The sequence below is a fragment of the Stegostoma tigrinum genome, chromosome 3, assembly GCF_030684315.1.
Source record: "Stegostoma tigrinum isolate sSteTig4 chromosome 3, sSteTig4.hap1, whole genome shotgun sequence".
Lineage (NCBI taxonomy): Eukaryota > Metazoa > Chordata > Chondrichthyes > Orectolobiformes > Stegostomatidae > Stegostoma > Stegostoma tigrinum.
The window spans coordinates 138,564,975-138,580,354 of record NC_081356.1 but is presented as its reverse complement, the minus strand read 5'-3'; the positions used below and the strand labels follow the sequence as shown (position 1 = coordinate 138,580,354).

Genomic DNA, 15,380 nt, shown 5'->3' with positions numbered 1-15,380 from the left:
CATTACCTCCTGATTTTATAATTGATATATCCTTTTTTGTCACATGTACTCCAGCACAGGAGCACAGTGAAAAGTTTCTACAATGACTGCCCTTAATGGTGCCGCCTTATGTGCAAATACATAAGTACAAATCTTACAGTTTAAAAGAAAAGTGTTGTTACAGAATAAAAAACATGGATCAGCGTGAAAGAGTCCAAATGATAATAAATGCCCATAAATACTTAAGTTCCAGTCCGTGTCTGCAGGCTTCAAAGCACAAGGCCACGCTGCCTCCACGTAAAGGTCTCCATCACAGGGTCACTCCACCATGGGGTCCAGCCCATACACATTTTGCTCCATTGTGGCACGCAACCCGCCAGGTTCACTCCGCGATAGGACATGGCCCACTTGGTCCTGTAATAACTATTGCTAGGAGACATGTCAACTCTTCCTATTCCTCTTATTATTTGCATTTGTTTGGATTCTGCACTTTTTGATTAAAGATCATTTCTTGCTATTGCACTTATTCACCTTTTACTAGCAAAGTTACCCCACCACCCTTTTCTTCCTGCCTGTCACAGCATCACAGAAGAGAGGAGGCAGGAGGATGCCATTCAGTTCATGGTGCCTCTGCAGCTGGTTAAGTAAACATCATTACCTAATGCCAATCTTGTTTTTACTCCGTATCCTTGCAGATTATTTTTATCCAAATGATCATCCAATAGCCTCTCAAATGGTGCAATTGAACCTACCTCCACCACATTTCCATCAGTCCATTTCATATTCTAGCTACACATTGAGTGAAAAATGATTATGTCACTTCACCCTTGCTGCTTTAAATCTATTACCTGCCCCTTTTACAAGCGGGAACCTGTACTACTTGTCTACTCTGTTCAGCCCACATTTGATTACGAAAACCTCTTATCAAGCATTCACTTGGCTTTGTTCTTGCTAAGGAGAACAGTCCCCACTTCTTCAATCTATTCTCATAATCGAAATTTCTCACTCCTGGAACCGTTCTGGTAAACTGCTTCTGCACACACTCCAAAGCATTCACGTTCTTAAGTCTCTAAGACCTAGGAACAGAATTAAGCTATTCAGCCCATTGAACTGAATGGAATGAGTGTAATAAGCAGGAGATATTGCGAAATACTGTACAAGGCACTAATTAGTCCACATCGAGAATACGGAGAGCAGTTTTGGTCCCTTATCTATGAAAAGATATACTGGCATTGGCGGAAGCCCAGAGAGTGTTCACTAAGTTCATCCCAGATGTGGAGGGACGTTCTTATGAAGAGAGGCTGAGTAGTAGATGTTGGTGTGTTCGCCATGCTCGGAGGTTTGCGAGCAGACGTTTTGTCCCCTTACTAGGTGAAATCCTCAGTGCTGTGGAGTCCCCTGTGAAGCACTGCTGTTTTGTGCTGGTTCAAATTTATATGGTCTGGTTTTTGCTGCTTTTGGTAGGTGCTGGCTCCAGCTGTGCATTGTAATGGTTGGTATATCGGGTCTAATGTTTTTGATGGAGTCAATGGTTGAATGCCACGCCTCCAAGAATTCCCAGGACAGGATGAATGTGGCTTAGAGGATACCATGTGGAGACAAAACACTATGTGGGACAAGCTAACAGCCCACATCCACAATCAGCAACTAGCAACTAAATGACACAACCAGGTGTCCTTGGTTTAGATACACACAGATGAGAAAAACCACACTTTCAACTGGGGCAACACTGCTATCATTGGACAAGCCAAACAGAGGACAACCAGGGAGTAAAATGAGTCTTGGCATTCATCCACGTACTCCATCAACAAACCCATTAAATGAGACCCGATAGACTGACTGTTACAATGCACAGCTGGAACAGGCATCAACTGGAAGCAGAAAAAACCAGACCATATAAATTCAAACTGGTACAAGGCAACAGCACTTCAGACGAGGCTCCACAGCACTGAGGTTGTCACCTAGTAGAGGGACAAAATGTCTGCTATCAAATCTCCCAGCATGCTGAACACACCAACATGTACAACCGACACCCAAGGTAGAAATTTTCACTCAAACCCTAAAGAGCTTGAGTAGTTCAGACCTGTACTCTTCAGAATTTAGAAGAATGAGAGGAACAAAGAAAGAAAGAAAATTACAACCTGGGAACAGGCCCTTCGGCCCTCCAAACCTGCGTCGATCGAGATCCTCTGCCTAAACCTGTCACCTATTTTCTAAGGGTCTGTGTCCATTTGCTCTCTGCCCATCCATGTACCTGCACAGATACATTTTAAAAGACACTAACGTGTCTGCGTCTACCACCTCCACTGGCAATGCGTTCCAGGCACCCACCACCCTCTGTGTAAAGAACTTCCCACGCATATCTCCCATAAACTTTTCTCCTCTCACTTTGAACTCATGACCCCTAGTAATTGAGACCCCAGTCTGGGGAAAAAGCTTCTTGCTATCCACCTTGTCTATACCCCTCATGATTTTGTAGAATCTTATTGTAACACACAAGATTCTGAATAGAAGAAGGGTAAATGAAAAGTGATTGATTGTTCCCCCTTGTGGGACAGCGTGCGACCACAGGGCATAATCTGAGTTAGAGATTGCCCAGTTTGGACATAAATAAATGGGAACCTCTTGGTGAAGGATAGCAAATCTGTGGAATCTTTTACTGCACAGCTCTGTCAAGGCCGGGATAATAAGGATATTCAAGGCTGAGAAAGATTTTTAATCAGTAAAAGAATCAAGGCTTATGGTGAAAAGAAGGAAATGGACTTGAGTATTGATCAGTCGTAATTTCATTAAACAGCAGAGTAGACACAATGGGCAAAATGGCCTGTATATGCTCCTGCATATTAGAGTCTTGATTTTTATCTTTCTTTTGATCCGATTTGCTGGTATTTTTCCTGTGTTCATGCACTGTGTCCCTCCTATCCCACTGTGATTATCATAACCTAAATAGTTACCTTGCAGGGCTGTCATCCTTTAGCTTTGTAAGCTTACACTTCCCTTCTCCCAAACACACTTGTTTGTATTTAGTAATACGTCCACTTGTACAGTGCCTTTGATATGGAAAATTATCACAGGGTACTTTACAGGAGGGTAGTCAGTCAAACTTCAACACTGAGTCAAACAAGGCACTAGGATAGGTTTGTCAGAAATAAGAGAGGCATGGGTAACTTTTTTTAGATCCTTGACATCTCCAGATGGAAAAACGTGCTGGGCCTGTACGTTTATTTGCTCAAACCTTTCTTGATCTGTTGAGTATTTCCAACATTTCTGCTGTTATTGGAAATTAGTACTGCCCATAGTCTTCCTATTTTCCTCAGATACAGAAAGATGCCAGATAGCTGGAAAATTGACAGTTTAATAATCTTTGTTCGAAGTTGTGGTGTGAGCTTCCCATTGGTTTGCCAGCAGGTGGCTAGGACCCCGTTGCCATCTTTAGTTACAAGCAACAAATTTAATAACAATAGTACTTCTCGTCTCTTGTTTCTCGCCCTTTTTTTTGCCATGAAAAACTTACTATGGCATATGGGACACTTACCTTTATTAGCCAAGAAATAGATCTTAAAAGCAAGGAGTTATGCTGGAACTGTATAAAAGATTTGATTTGCTATAGCTAGAGTATTGTCTGCAGTTGTGCAATCCACATTGTAGAAGGATTGTAATTACAGTTGGAAGGGTGGAGGGGAGATTTACCAGGATGTTGCCTGGAGCAGAGCATTTCAGCTATGAAGAGAGATTGGTAGAGGAATCAGTGACCAGGTGCAGAGTGTTTAGGTAAAGGGCAGGAAAATTAGAGAGAATGAGTTTTTTTTCACTCTGAGGGCGATGGTATTCTGAAACTCAGTGCCTGATAGAGGTGACAGGGCAGAACCTCTCCTGGCATTGAGGTATTTAGATGTGCTGTGAGCCAGGTGCTGGAAAATGGAATTAGAATAGTTAGGTAACAGAGTGTGAAGCTGGATGAACACAGCAGGCCAAGCAGCATCTCAGGAGCACAAAAGCTGATGTTTTGGGCCTAGACCCTTCATCAGAGAGGATAGAATAATTAGGTGGTTGTTTTGACCATTGGGCCATAGAGAGTCTATGCTGTAGACCTCAATGAGTGAATCTGACTCTCACAAGTGATAGAACAGATGCTTTTCAGGCTGGACGAGTGTGTTGATTGGACTTCTCCAGGAGTGAGTATAAGGACCACAGCTTCTTATGGTCAGTTGAAATTTGCACAAGACACAAAATATAAGTGTATTATTAAATGTGAGAATGATGGTGATATCCTTCAAGAAATCATAATGGGCAGATGTATAGCAGATGAAGCTAAAACAGAGAAGTGCTTTTGGTTAGAAGTGTATTTGGTAGAAGAATTGTAAAATTGTTATAAGGCCATAACATGGGAAGAGATCTCTTGGTCCTTCATGGCTCCCTAAATGAGAAACAAAAAATAGAGATTGCTGGAAAAAACTCACAATCTGGCAACATCTATAAAGAGAAATGAGTTAACATTTCAGGTCAAATGACTCTTCCTCAGAACTCTGATTTCTCTCCACAGATGCTGTCAGACCTGCTGAGCTTTTCTAGCAATTTCTGTTTTGTTTCGGATTTACAGCATCCGCAGTTCTTTCAGTTATTTTCTCTAAATGAGAAGCTAACAACTGAGTTGAGACAACATGATATAATTGGTAGCATTCTAAAGGGAGTACAGGAGTAGAATGACAGGCTAGTGGTTATGAACAGATCAGTGAAAGTAGCAGGCCAAGTTGAGGAAATAGTTTTTTAAAAATGTGGAATTCTGGAATTTATACGTAGTGACAGAGTACAAAAGCAAGGAAAAGTTACTTTTATGAAACACAACACATCATCAGCTGGATTACATCCTCACATTTTGTGCACAACATGTTAGGAACATTGAATATTTTGGGGAAAGTACAGGAAACATCTACAAACGTGGTGCTAGCGATACAGCTATATGGTAGTTTGGAGGAATTTGAGTAGAAAAGAGAATCTTAAAAGGAAATTTGATGGCAAACGGGACAGAATGTGAAATGAGGAACTGCATTGGCAAAGAAGTGAGAAACCGGGGGAAGATTTGAGGTGATTGCCCAAAGAACCAATGACATCAGGAAAACCCGCCACTGCAAATAGTTAGGATCCTGAAAGACTGTCTGATGAGAGGAAGATGTGATTGTGGATTTCAGAAGGGAATTAGATAAGCACCTGAAGGGACAATTTGCAGGACAGTAGGAAATGGTGGTGGATTCATGTTAGTGGAATTGTCCTTGCAGAGATCTAGCAAGTGCATGATAAGGTTTTAACCATTTTTACAACAGACTCAAAAGATATTGCCTATTATTCCAGCGTTTCTATGAATTGAGTTTGATTCTTGGTTTTTTTTAGTACTTACTAAGCGCAATTTTATGTCTTCTTGACATTTAGGTGGTTATCAAAGAGAAGGTGCTGGAACTTTTGCTGTACTTCACAAAACATGAAGATGAGGAAGTTCAGACCAAAGCAATCATAGGGTTGGGTAAGTGCTGTAAACCATTGCTCTACTGAAATAGATTGGGAAGAGATTGAAAGGTGCTCCAGTGCAATGTGACATTCATTTTGCAATGTGCTGTTTCATTGACAGAAATACAAAAACAAAAAGTCGTGATAGGCTCATCGTAATGTCACTGAACTAGTAATCAAGAGGTACAGGACATGAGTTCAAATCTATAACAGCTGATATGACTTGAATTCAATTAGTACATCTGGAATGTAAACCTGGTATCAGTGGTGACACTGTTGTTAAATGTTGGAAAAATGCTGTCTGGTTCACTAATGTTCTTTTGGGAAGGAATTCTACAGTCCTGACTTGTTGGGGCTATATGTGACTCCAGATGCACAGCAAGGTGGTTGACAAAAAATTACCCTCTGAAATGCCTTAGCAAGTTACTCAATTCAAGGGCAGTTAAGGATACACAACAAATACAGGCCTTGCTGGGGAAACTGACATCCAATCAAAGAATTTAAAAATTGAAACTAGAAAATTCTAGAAGCACTCACAGATCTGTGGACAGAACAGACAGACTGTGGGCCCCAGTGTTTGTTCAGAATTTTGGTTATATCAATAATTCGAGTTTGAAATTGAGAATGAAAATTGTACGAAAGTTCATCAGACCAATCAGGAGAATTGCTTGATCTTGGATTAACGGGAGCATGACTTTAGGAAAGGTTGGTCATGTCTCAGGTGGACAACTTCACTTTGTTGCTTTATATAATTTCACACAGTAATGCAAATTTAAGATTAGATCTCAGTTGGGTACCTTTGAGCCTTGTCTGTTTTAGAGAGGAGTTAGTGACCCACACTAATAAGATCAGTCTTTATTTGGTTTTTCTAATTTTTGGCAACTTGGTATCCTGAACGTCCATTTTAAATAGTGAAGTTGATGAGTGAAATGCCAATATTATTTTAATAGATTGATCATGGTAAAGTATCTGATCTCCAAATGGACCAGCTTGAGCTTTAAGTGAAAACAAAGCCATTTTAATCTGGTGTCCATGGTTCACATTGCCTTTTATACAGGCAGTTGCAAATTGGGTTGACTGGAGCCATCACTCAAGAAGCATTTCATGTCTGATCCAAAGCTGTTGGGAGGAGGAACAAAGTCCAGGGCTTCAGACACAATGTTTTAGTTGTCTCGAAAGTAAAATTTTGAACAACTAATCTGTTGTATTCTGCTTCAGTGTAACTTATTTATAAATACGTTAGAGTTAGGGTTAGATTTTAAATCACAAAAGATTATTATGCAGATACAGCAGGTAATTAGGAAAGCTGAAGGACTTATCAATTATTATGAGGGGAATCGAATGTGAAAGTGGAAAGATTGTACTTCACTTATACAGGGTATTGGTGAGATCACATCTGAAACATTGGAATCAGTTCGTCGAAAGTTAACCAGACCAATGCCACAATTGAGTGGTTGACTTGTGAGGAAAGGTTGGATAGGCTAGGCATTTTTCTGCTGCAGTTTAGAAGAGTAATGGAGCATTCAAAATTGAGAGTTTTGACAGGGTGGATATGGAGAGAATGTTCCCTCTTGTAGCATAGTTTGGAACAAGATCTCACTAATAAGTGGGAGGTTGCCTGTTTAAGGCAGAAATGAGAAGTTTTTGCTCTTGCACGTTTGAGTGTCCTTGAAACTTACTACTTGAAACAGGGATGGAGGCAGAGTCTTTCAAATATTTTTAAGGCAGAGAGATTCTTGTTGAGCAAGGGTGTGAAAGAATATCACTGAGTGCCAGGAATGTGGTTACAATCCTATCAGTCATGATTTTATTGAATGACAGAGCAGGAACTTGCAAATTACCTGGACTGTTTCAATAGAACAACAGTTGATTCCCTACAGCCGTTGTCCCTTTGCTCCCTTTAGCTAAGAACTCTCTCTTTCTTGTAGTGTCCATCGGAGTTGTTCTTGGAGTCCAATGAAATTGTGTCCATGGGCCGCCTTACAGCCAAAGCACAATGGCTGCTCTGAGATAACAAGGTATAGAGCTGGATAAACACAGCAGGCGAAGCAGCATCAGAGGAGTAGGAAGGCTGACGTTTCTGGCCTAGACCCTCCTTCAGAAATGGCTGTTCTTTTAACTTTTGATAAAACATTGTTTCACAGAGCAAAGTTAGCTATGCTGTGGTGTCTTTCTAGTCTCTTGCATTTTCAAGCTTTGATTCTCATGCTTTTAAAAACAGTCAATGTCTCTTCAGTCTTTGATGCTGAGAATTATCAAACTGTTAGGTTTCATCTGGCTGAAGTGAATCAAAAATGAAGGTTTGTGATTCCAGGAAGCGACTTCCAGGAATACGTACATATGTACAGGAATATAATTATAGTTGTGACAGTATCCCGTTCTCCTTGCTTTTTTAGTTGCAGCATTTTGTGTTTATTCTAATTTATGTTTGACTGTGCTTGCTGTACTATTTTCATCTATCATCATTGTCATATTGTCTATAGCGTGAGCAGGTTATGTTGCACATTAACAGCTCCTTCATGATGGTTTATTATGAGGAGTGCTCCAAGCGCACTGGTTTTAATACAGTCTAATGTGGTTCACAGTTCATGTTTTACAAATGGGGAAAGTGATGCCAGGATCCCATTTAGAATGACCTGCCAAGAGAATTGAATGCAAACTGTGACTGTTTTTACAGGTTTTGTATTCATACAGCATCCAGATCTGATGTTTGAACAAGAAGTAAAGAATTTGTACAACAATATTCTTCGAGACAAAGAAGCCTCAATTGGCCTGAAAATCCAGGTACTGAAGAATCTTCAGACATACCTGCAGGAGGAAGACTGTCGGATGCAACAAGCTGATAAAGATTGTGAGTTGTACTGTATTTTAGTGCATTACTGGGGTTGCCTAACCCTAACCTGAACCCACACCTATTGCCCTTTAGGGTGTTGGTGAACTACTGCCTTGAATTGGTGCAATCTAGCAGATGTAAGTTCAGCCAAACTGTTGTGGGTTGTGGGTTGTGTGTTCCATGACTTTGACATGATTCCAGTGAGGAAATAACGTTATTCAGGATCGTGAGCGATTCTTAGGGTAACTTGTATGTTGTCTTTGTTTACTGTTTAGCCAGTCAGGGTATATCCTCCAATATTGAGAGGGACTAGTATTACACACAGTCCTCCAGATTTAATATCATGGTGTTTTATACATTGAGGTGTGACATCTTTCTTCCTGTACTCCAATCCTCTTGTGATAAATGCCAGTTTACTGTTTGCTTTTCTGATTGCCTATTTCTCCTTCATTAACTCAAAAAAACTATCTACAAACTTGTCAGACAGTCCTTCAACTTTGGGGCAATGCAGAAATTGGTCATGTTGACAGTTGTGATATTTGGATGTCAAATGGAGCTTGTGACTGACTGCAGGAATAAAATGTGTCAAATATCAATGAGGATAGAAATCACATTTTAAATAAGCTTTTGCTTTCCATTGTAGTGAATATCAGTGTGCCATTATGTTAGACTGCTTTGAACAGTTTAGTTGCACTTAGCCGACATGGACAAAAATTGGCTGAGAAGCAACCTTAAAAAATAGTATAACTGGAATATTGTTCCTAATTTAAGTCTTTTAAGAGGATGCAGATGTGAGCATCCCGTATAAGTAATGCCTGCAGAACAACAGGTTTTGAAGGAGTGATCTCAAAAGCTGGAACACTGGAACATAGGAGTGGTTATAATCTGCTCAGCTTCTCAAGCTTGTTCTGCCACTCTCAGCTGATCATCTACCACAAAGCTAATTCTCCAGGTTATCCCATATCCATTGATGTCTTAAGAGTCTAGAAATCTATCAATCTCTATCTTGAACATGTTCAGTTGCTGAGCTTCCACAGCCATCTCCAGTAGAAAATTCAAAGATTCACCAACCTCAAAGTGAAGAAATTCCTCTCATCTCAACCTGAAATGGCTTGCCCCTTATTCTGAGACTATATCCCCTATATCCCCATGTTCCTAGAGCCTGCATCACTAGCAGGGTGAAACTCTATGCATCTACCCTGTCAAGTAATTGTGTAAGTTCAATGAGATCACATTTTTTTTAAACTCCAGAATATAAGTCCAGTTTCTTCAGTCTTTATTCCTAACAAAGTCCCACCATCTCAGGGATTAGTTTGGTGAATTGTCAGTGCATTCCCTCTGTAGAAGGTATATACCTCCTTAGGCAAAGGGACTAGTATTACACACAATCCTCCAGATTTAATATCATGGTGTTTTATACATTTGAGGTGTGACATCTTTCTTCCTGTACCCCAATCCTCTTGTGATAAATGCCAGTTTACTGTTTGCTTTTCTGATTGCTTATTTCTCCTTCATGGTAGCTTTCAGTGACTTATGAACAAGGGCACCTAGATCATTTTGTATCATCTTTGTGATCTAACGTCTTAAAAAGCCCCACTGCAAAAAAAAGGGTGTAAAAAGGAGCTTTTGCCAAAATACATTCGGTAGGGGATGCGTCAGGGCTGTGAAACAGTCAGAGGTCTACAACAAAAAAGGTCCCTCAACCTGTTGGGTTTGCCTGTCAAAAACAACTATCAAACGACCCTAAACCTGTTTTCTAGCTCTTGGCCCACAGTCCTGCATGCTTTAGCATCGCACGTGCGCATCAATGTAAATGTCATGAGGGTTTCTGCCTGTCGCCCCTCAGGGGCGATATCTTAGAAGCCTTCAAATGAGGCTTTGTGGGTAGATCTTGGGGCTGTAAAGGAGGCAGTCACTGTTAAGAGTATATCAATTTCCCAAACATTGATTAGGATAATCATTGTATAAAGGGTTTAGAGGAGAGCAGATTTCTTAATGTATACTGGTACACTGTTCAGTGGTTAGCACTGTTGACTCCTAGCGCAAGAGACCTGGGTTCACTTCCACCCTTGGGCGACTATCTGTGGGGAGTGTGCACATTCTCCCCATGCCTGTGTGGGTTTCCTCCAGGTGCTGTGGTTTCCTCCCACAGTCCAAAGATGTGCAAGGTTAGGTGGATTGGCCATGCTGAGTTGCCTATGGTGCTCAGAGGTGTGTAAATTAAGTGGATTAGACATGGAAAATACAGGGTTACAAGTAAAGGGTAGGGAGATGGGTCTGGGTGGGAGCTGTTTGGAGGGGCGGTGTGGACTTGTTGGGTCAAATGGCCTGTTTCCACACTAGGAATCTTATAATGATTCTATGCCAACATGTACATGGCCGGCCAAGGAAGAGAGGCATTCAAAAAGGAACTGGTGAAAGTACAGGCTCAACATGTTCCCTTTTCGGCGACATTTAGGAGTAACAAACCCAGAGAGCCCTGGATATCTAGAAATATTCAGGTCTGGATTAAAGAAAAAGGACAAACAAAACTTTGAGCAGGTGCAAAGGGAGCAAATTAATGGAGTTCCTCGTGAAATGCAGGAGAAACTTGAGAAATCAGTTAGAAGAATAAAGGCAGGACATGAAAAAAAGCACTGACAGGCAAGTTTAGGGAAAGTTCCAAGATATTTTATAAGCATATTAAGTGAAAGAGGATAGGCAGTAAAAGAGTAGACCCCATTAGGGGACAATCTGTGCATGGATCTGGAGGACATTGGCAGACTTGTTAAACAAGGATGTCACTTCTGTGTCAGGAGAAGGCACAAAATTCAGGAAGACAGATTGTAAGGTTCTGGAGCAGATTGATCTGAGGATTAGAACATAGAACGTTACAGCACAGTACAGGCCCTTAGGCCCTCGATGTTGTGCCGACCTGTCATACTGATCTGAAGCCCATCTAACCTACACTATTCCATGTACGTCCATGTGCTTATCCAATGACGACTTAAATGTACCTAAAGTTGGCGAATCTACTACCGTTGCAGGCAAAGCGTTCCACTCCCTTCTTACTCTCAGTAAAGAAGCTACCTCTGACATCTGTCCTATATCTTTCACCCCTCAATTTAAAACTATGCCCCCTCATGCTCGCCGTCACCATCCTAGGAAAAAGGCTCTCCCTATCCACCCTATCTAACCCTCTGATTATTTTATATGTTTCAATTAAGTCACCTCTCAACCTTCTCTCTAATGAAAACAGCCTCAAGTCCCTCAGCCTTTCCTCGTAAGACCTTCCCTCCATACCAGGCAACATCCTAGTAAATCTCCTCTGCACCCTTTCCAAAGCTTCCACATCCTCCTTATAATGCGGTGACCAGAACTGTACGCAATTGAGGTTTTGGTGAGCTTAAAAGTGGACACATCCCAGATCCAGACGATTTGTATCCCAAGCTACTGTGGGAGAAGAGGGATGAAATTACAGCAGCTTGGAACAAAATTTTTAATTCTCCTTTGGTCATAGGAGTGCTGCCACAGGACTAGAGGACAGTTAATGTAGTTCCAGTTTTCAAGAAGGGTGGCAGTGATAAATCAGGCAGTTGTAAACCAGTGAGTATCTCATCAGTGGTGGGGAAACTGTTGGAGAAAATTCTGAAGGAGAGAATTAATTACCTCTTGGAGTGGCATGGTTTGATAAGGGACAGTCAAGCATGTCTTTCTCAGAGAGAGGTCATTACCAAATCAATCTACATTCATAGAATTGTAGTGCAGAAAGATGCCATTCAACCCAAGGTGTCTGCACCGGCTACCGAAAGAACTATCCAGCTAGTTCCATTCTGTAGCCCTCTAAATTCTTCATTTTCAAGTATATATCCAGCTCTTTTTTTGAAGCCTCCTGTGGAATCCACCTTCACCACTCTCAAGCAGCACATTCTAAATCCAAACTACTCTGACTAACAATGTTTCTCCTCATCTCACCCCTAGCTTTCTTGTTGACAGTCTTGAAATTGTGATCCCTTAGTTACTGACATGCCAGTTGGTGGAAACAGTTTGTCCTCCTTTACCCTGACGCATATTAATGTCAAGCTGACAATTCTTTAGTTTACTGGGTTGTCCTTTGCCCCTTTCTTAAAGTGTCGCATTTACAATCCTTCAGTTTCCCAAGACTAATCCTGTGTTAGGAGAGGCCTGGAAAATTTCTGTGATTGGCTCTGCAATTTGCTCCCTTAACTCGCTCAAGTCTAGGATGCATCTCATTGGGCCTGGCGATTTGCTGCTTCTCTACCTGGACTGCTACGAGGCCTTTGTCACTATATTCTAAATTAGTAAAGACAAAAACAAAATATTGATTTAGTTTCTCTGCCATTTCTTTTGCTTTTGTGACCAGCTTATTCTGCTTGTTCCATACTCTATCCCAACTCATCTTTTGATAATTTGAATAACATTTTACTATTTGTTTTAGCACAGCCTGCTATCTTTTCTTCATGCCTTCCTTATTCCAGTTTTAGCCTCTGTACTGCATTTGAGGCAGACTTTCCAATTTTTATTATTATTATTCAGAAATGCATAATTTCTCCTTTATCTTTATTTTCTCATCATTATCCTTAGTCTTCCAAGAAATATTCCATATTTATTTCTTGTAGGTATGTGCCTAGCTTATGCCCTCGTCATCTTTCTTTTGTAATTTTTCAAGATAACCAAGCAAGTAGCTGAGGGTATGGTAGTTGAAGCTGTTCATATGGATTTCACCAAGATCTTTGATAAGTTCTCACATGAGAGACTGATAAAGGTGGTAAAAGCTCATGGGGTCCAGGATAACTTGACAAGTTGGGTCCAAAATTATTTTAGTGGTCAAGACAGAGGGCGGTGGTGGAAGTCTGTTTGTGTGCTTGGAGCTACTTGAACATAGCTGTCTTGAAGAATCAGAATTAGTGGGAAGAGTCCAGTTGTACATTGCAATGGTACAAGTACCCACCACTGTTTCCTTTACTATCCAAGCTTAAGTGAGCAAGTCAAGTCCACCATCTTGGACTTCTGTGTGCAAACTATTGGGCTTGTTCCATGACTGGTTTGATGGCTTTAAAACCCAGATCTACAACCTCCAAGTGAAAGTTGGTTCCTTCTTCACCTAGCAAAGCCAGCCTCACAATCAATAAATGATGGCAGTTTGCCACTATCTGAAGGCTGAGGTCCAAAGATGTGTTTGTGACATGAAGAACAATTGATGACTGAAGAAGGCACAAAAGATTTTGGCTTGCGTTGATCAGTAAGATGTGAGCAAATTATTACAGACACCCAAGGCAATATCTGCACTGCCTCAACTGGATAAAATCCCCTGTGATCACAGAACAGCTGTTGGCACCTCAAGGGGAGTGATGTCATCTTGCAGCATCAGAAAGAACACTTCAACCTCCTCCTGACTCTGGTATCCAGTTTGTCATAAGAGCTAAGAACATAGGAATAAAATTAGGCCATTCAGCCCATCAAGTCCGCTCCACCATTCCATCATGGCTGGTAAGTTCCTCAACCCCATTTTCCCTGCTTTCTTCCTGCAACCCTTGATAATCAACAACCTATCTATCTCTGTCTTAAATGTACTCATTGACCTGGCCTCCACATCCTTCTGTGGCTTTGAATTCCATAGATTGACCAATCTGTTGCTGAAGAAGTTTCTCCTTCTCTCTGTTCTAAAAAGTCTTCCTTTCACTCTAAGGCTGTGGCCTCGGGTCTGGTATCTCCTACCAATGGAAGCATCTTGCCAACATCCACTCTGTCCAGGCCATTCAGTATTCTGTAAATTCCAATTAGATCCTCCTCCTCCTCCTCTCCCCCCCCGCCATCCTTCTAAACTCGAATAAGTACAGTCCCAGAGTCTTCAAACGTTCCTCATGTTAAGCTCCCCACTCTTGGGACCATTCTCGTGAACCTCCTCTGAACCCGCTCCAGGGACACGATATCCTTCCTGAGATATGGGGCCCAAAACTGCACATAGTACTCCAAATGTGGCCTGACCAGGGCCTTATAAAGCCTTAGTGGTACACCTCTGCTTTTATATTCAAGTCCTCCCAAACTAAATGCCAACATTGCATTTGCCTTCCTGACTACTGACTCAACCTGCAAGTTTACTTTGAGAGAATCCTGCATTAGAACTCCCCAGTCTCTTTGCTCAGACTTGTGAATTTTTTCTCCCGTTTAGAAAATAGCCCATGCAAAGAACAAAGAAAATTACAGCACAGGAACAGGCCCTTTGGCCCTCCAAGCCTGCCCCGATCAAGATCCTCTGTCTAACCTGTCATTTATTTTCTAACGGTCTGTGTCCATTTGCCCCCTGCCCAAATATATCTTAAAAGACGCTAACGTGTCTGCGTCTACCACCTCCGCTGGCAACGCATTCCAGGCACCCACCACCCTCTGTGTAAAGAACTTTCCGCGCATATCTCCCCAAAACTTTCCTCCTCTCACTTTGAACTCATGACCCCTAGTGATTGAGTCCCCCACTCTGGGAAAAAGTTTCTTGCTCATGATTTTGTTGACCTCAATCAGGTCCCCCCTCAATCTCCGTCTTTCTAATGAAAATAATCCTCATCTACTCAACCTCTCTTCATAGCTAGCACCCTCCATACCAGGCAACGTCCTGGTGAACCTCCTCTGCACCCTCTACAAAGCATCCACATCCTTTTGGTAATGAGGCGACCAGAACTCTACACAGTACTCCAAATGTGGCCGAACCGAAGTCCTATTCAACTGCAACATGACCTGCCAACTCTTGTACTCAGTACCCCATCCAATGAAGGAAAGCATGCCATATGCGTTCTTGACCACCCCATTGACCTGCGTTGCAACCTTCAGGGAACAATGGACCTGAACATCCAGATCTCTCTATTCATCAATTTTCCCGAGGACTTTTCCATTTACTGTATAGTTCGCCCTTGAATTTGATCTTCCAAAATGCATCACCTGACATTTGCCCGGATTGAACTCCATCTGCCATTTATCTGCCCAACTCTCCAATCTATCTATATTCCGCTGTAATCTCTGACGGTCTCCTTCACGATCTGCTACTCCACCAGTCTTAGTGTCATCAGCAAAC

The 15,380-nt window shown here is 41.6% G+C and overlaps 1 protein-coding gene across 4 annotated transcripts in view; it reads left to right on the top strand.

Annotated features, from left to right (window-relative positions):
• Nucleotides 1-15,380, top strand: part of LOC125450882 (nipped-B-like protein) — a 510,140-nt gene that overhangs the window by 418,510 nt on the left and 76,250 nt on the right. For all 4 annotated transcript variants that reach the window (XM_059644995.1, XM_059644996.1, XM_059644997.1 and 1 more), the window contains 2 exons: nt 5,407-5,497; nt 8,159-8,332. In XM_059644995.1, the coding sequence (XP_059500978.1) occupies nt 5,407-5,497; nt 8,159-8,332 (265 nt within the window). The remainder of the gene's footprint in view (nt 1-5,406; nt 5,498-8,158; nt 8,333-15,380) is intronic.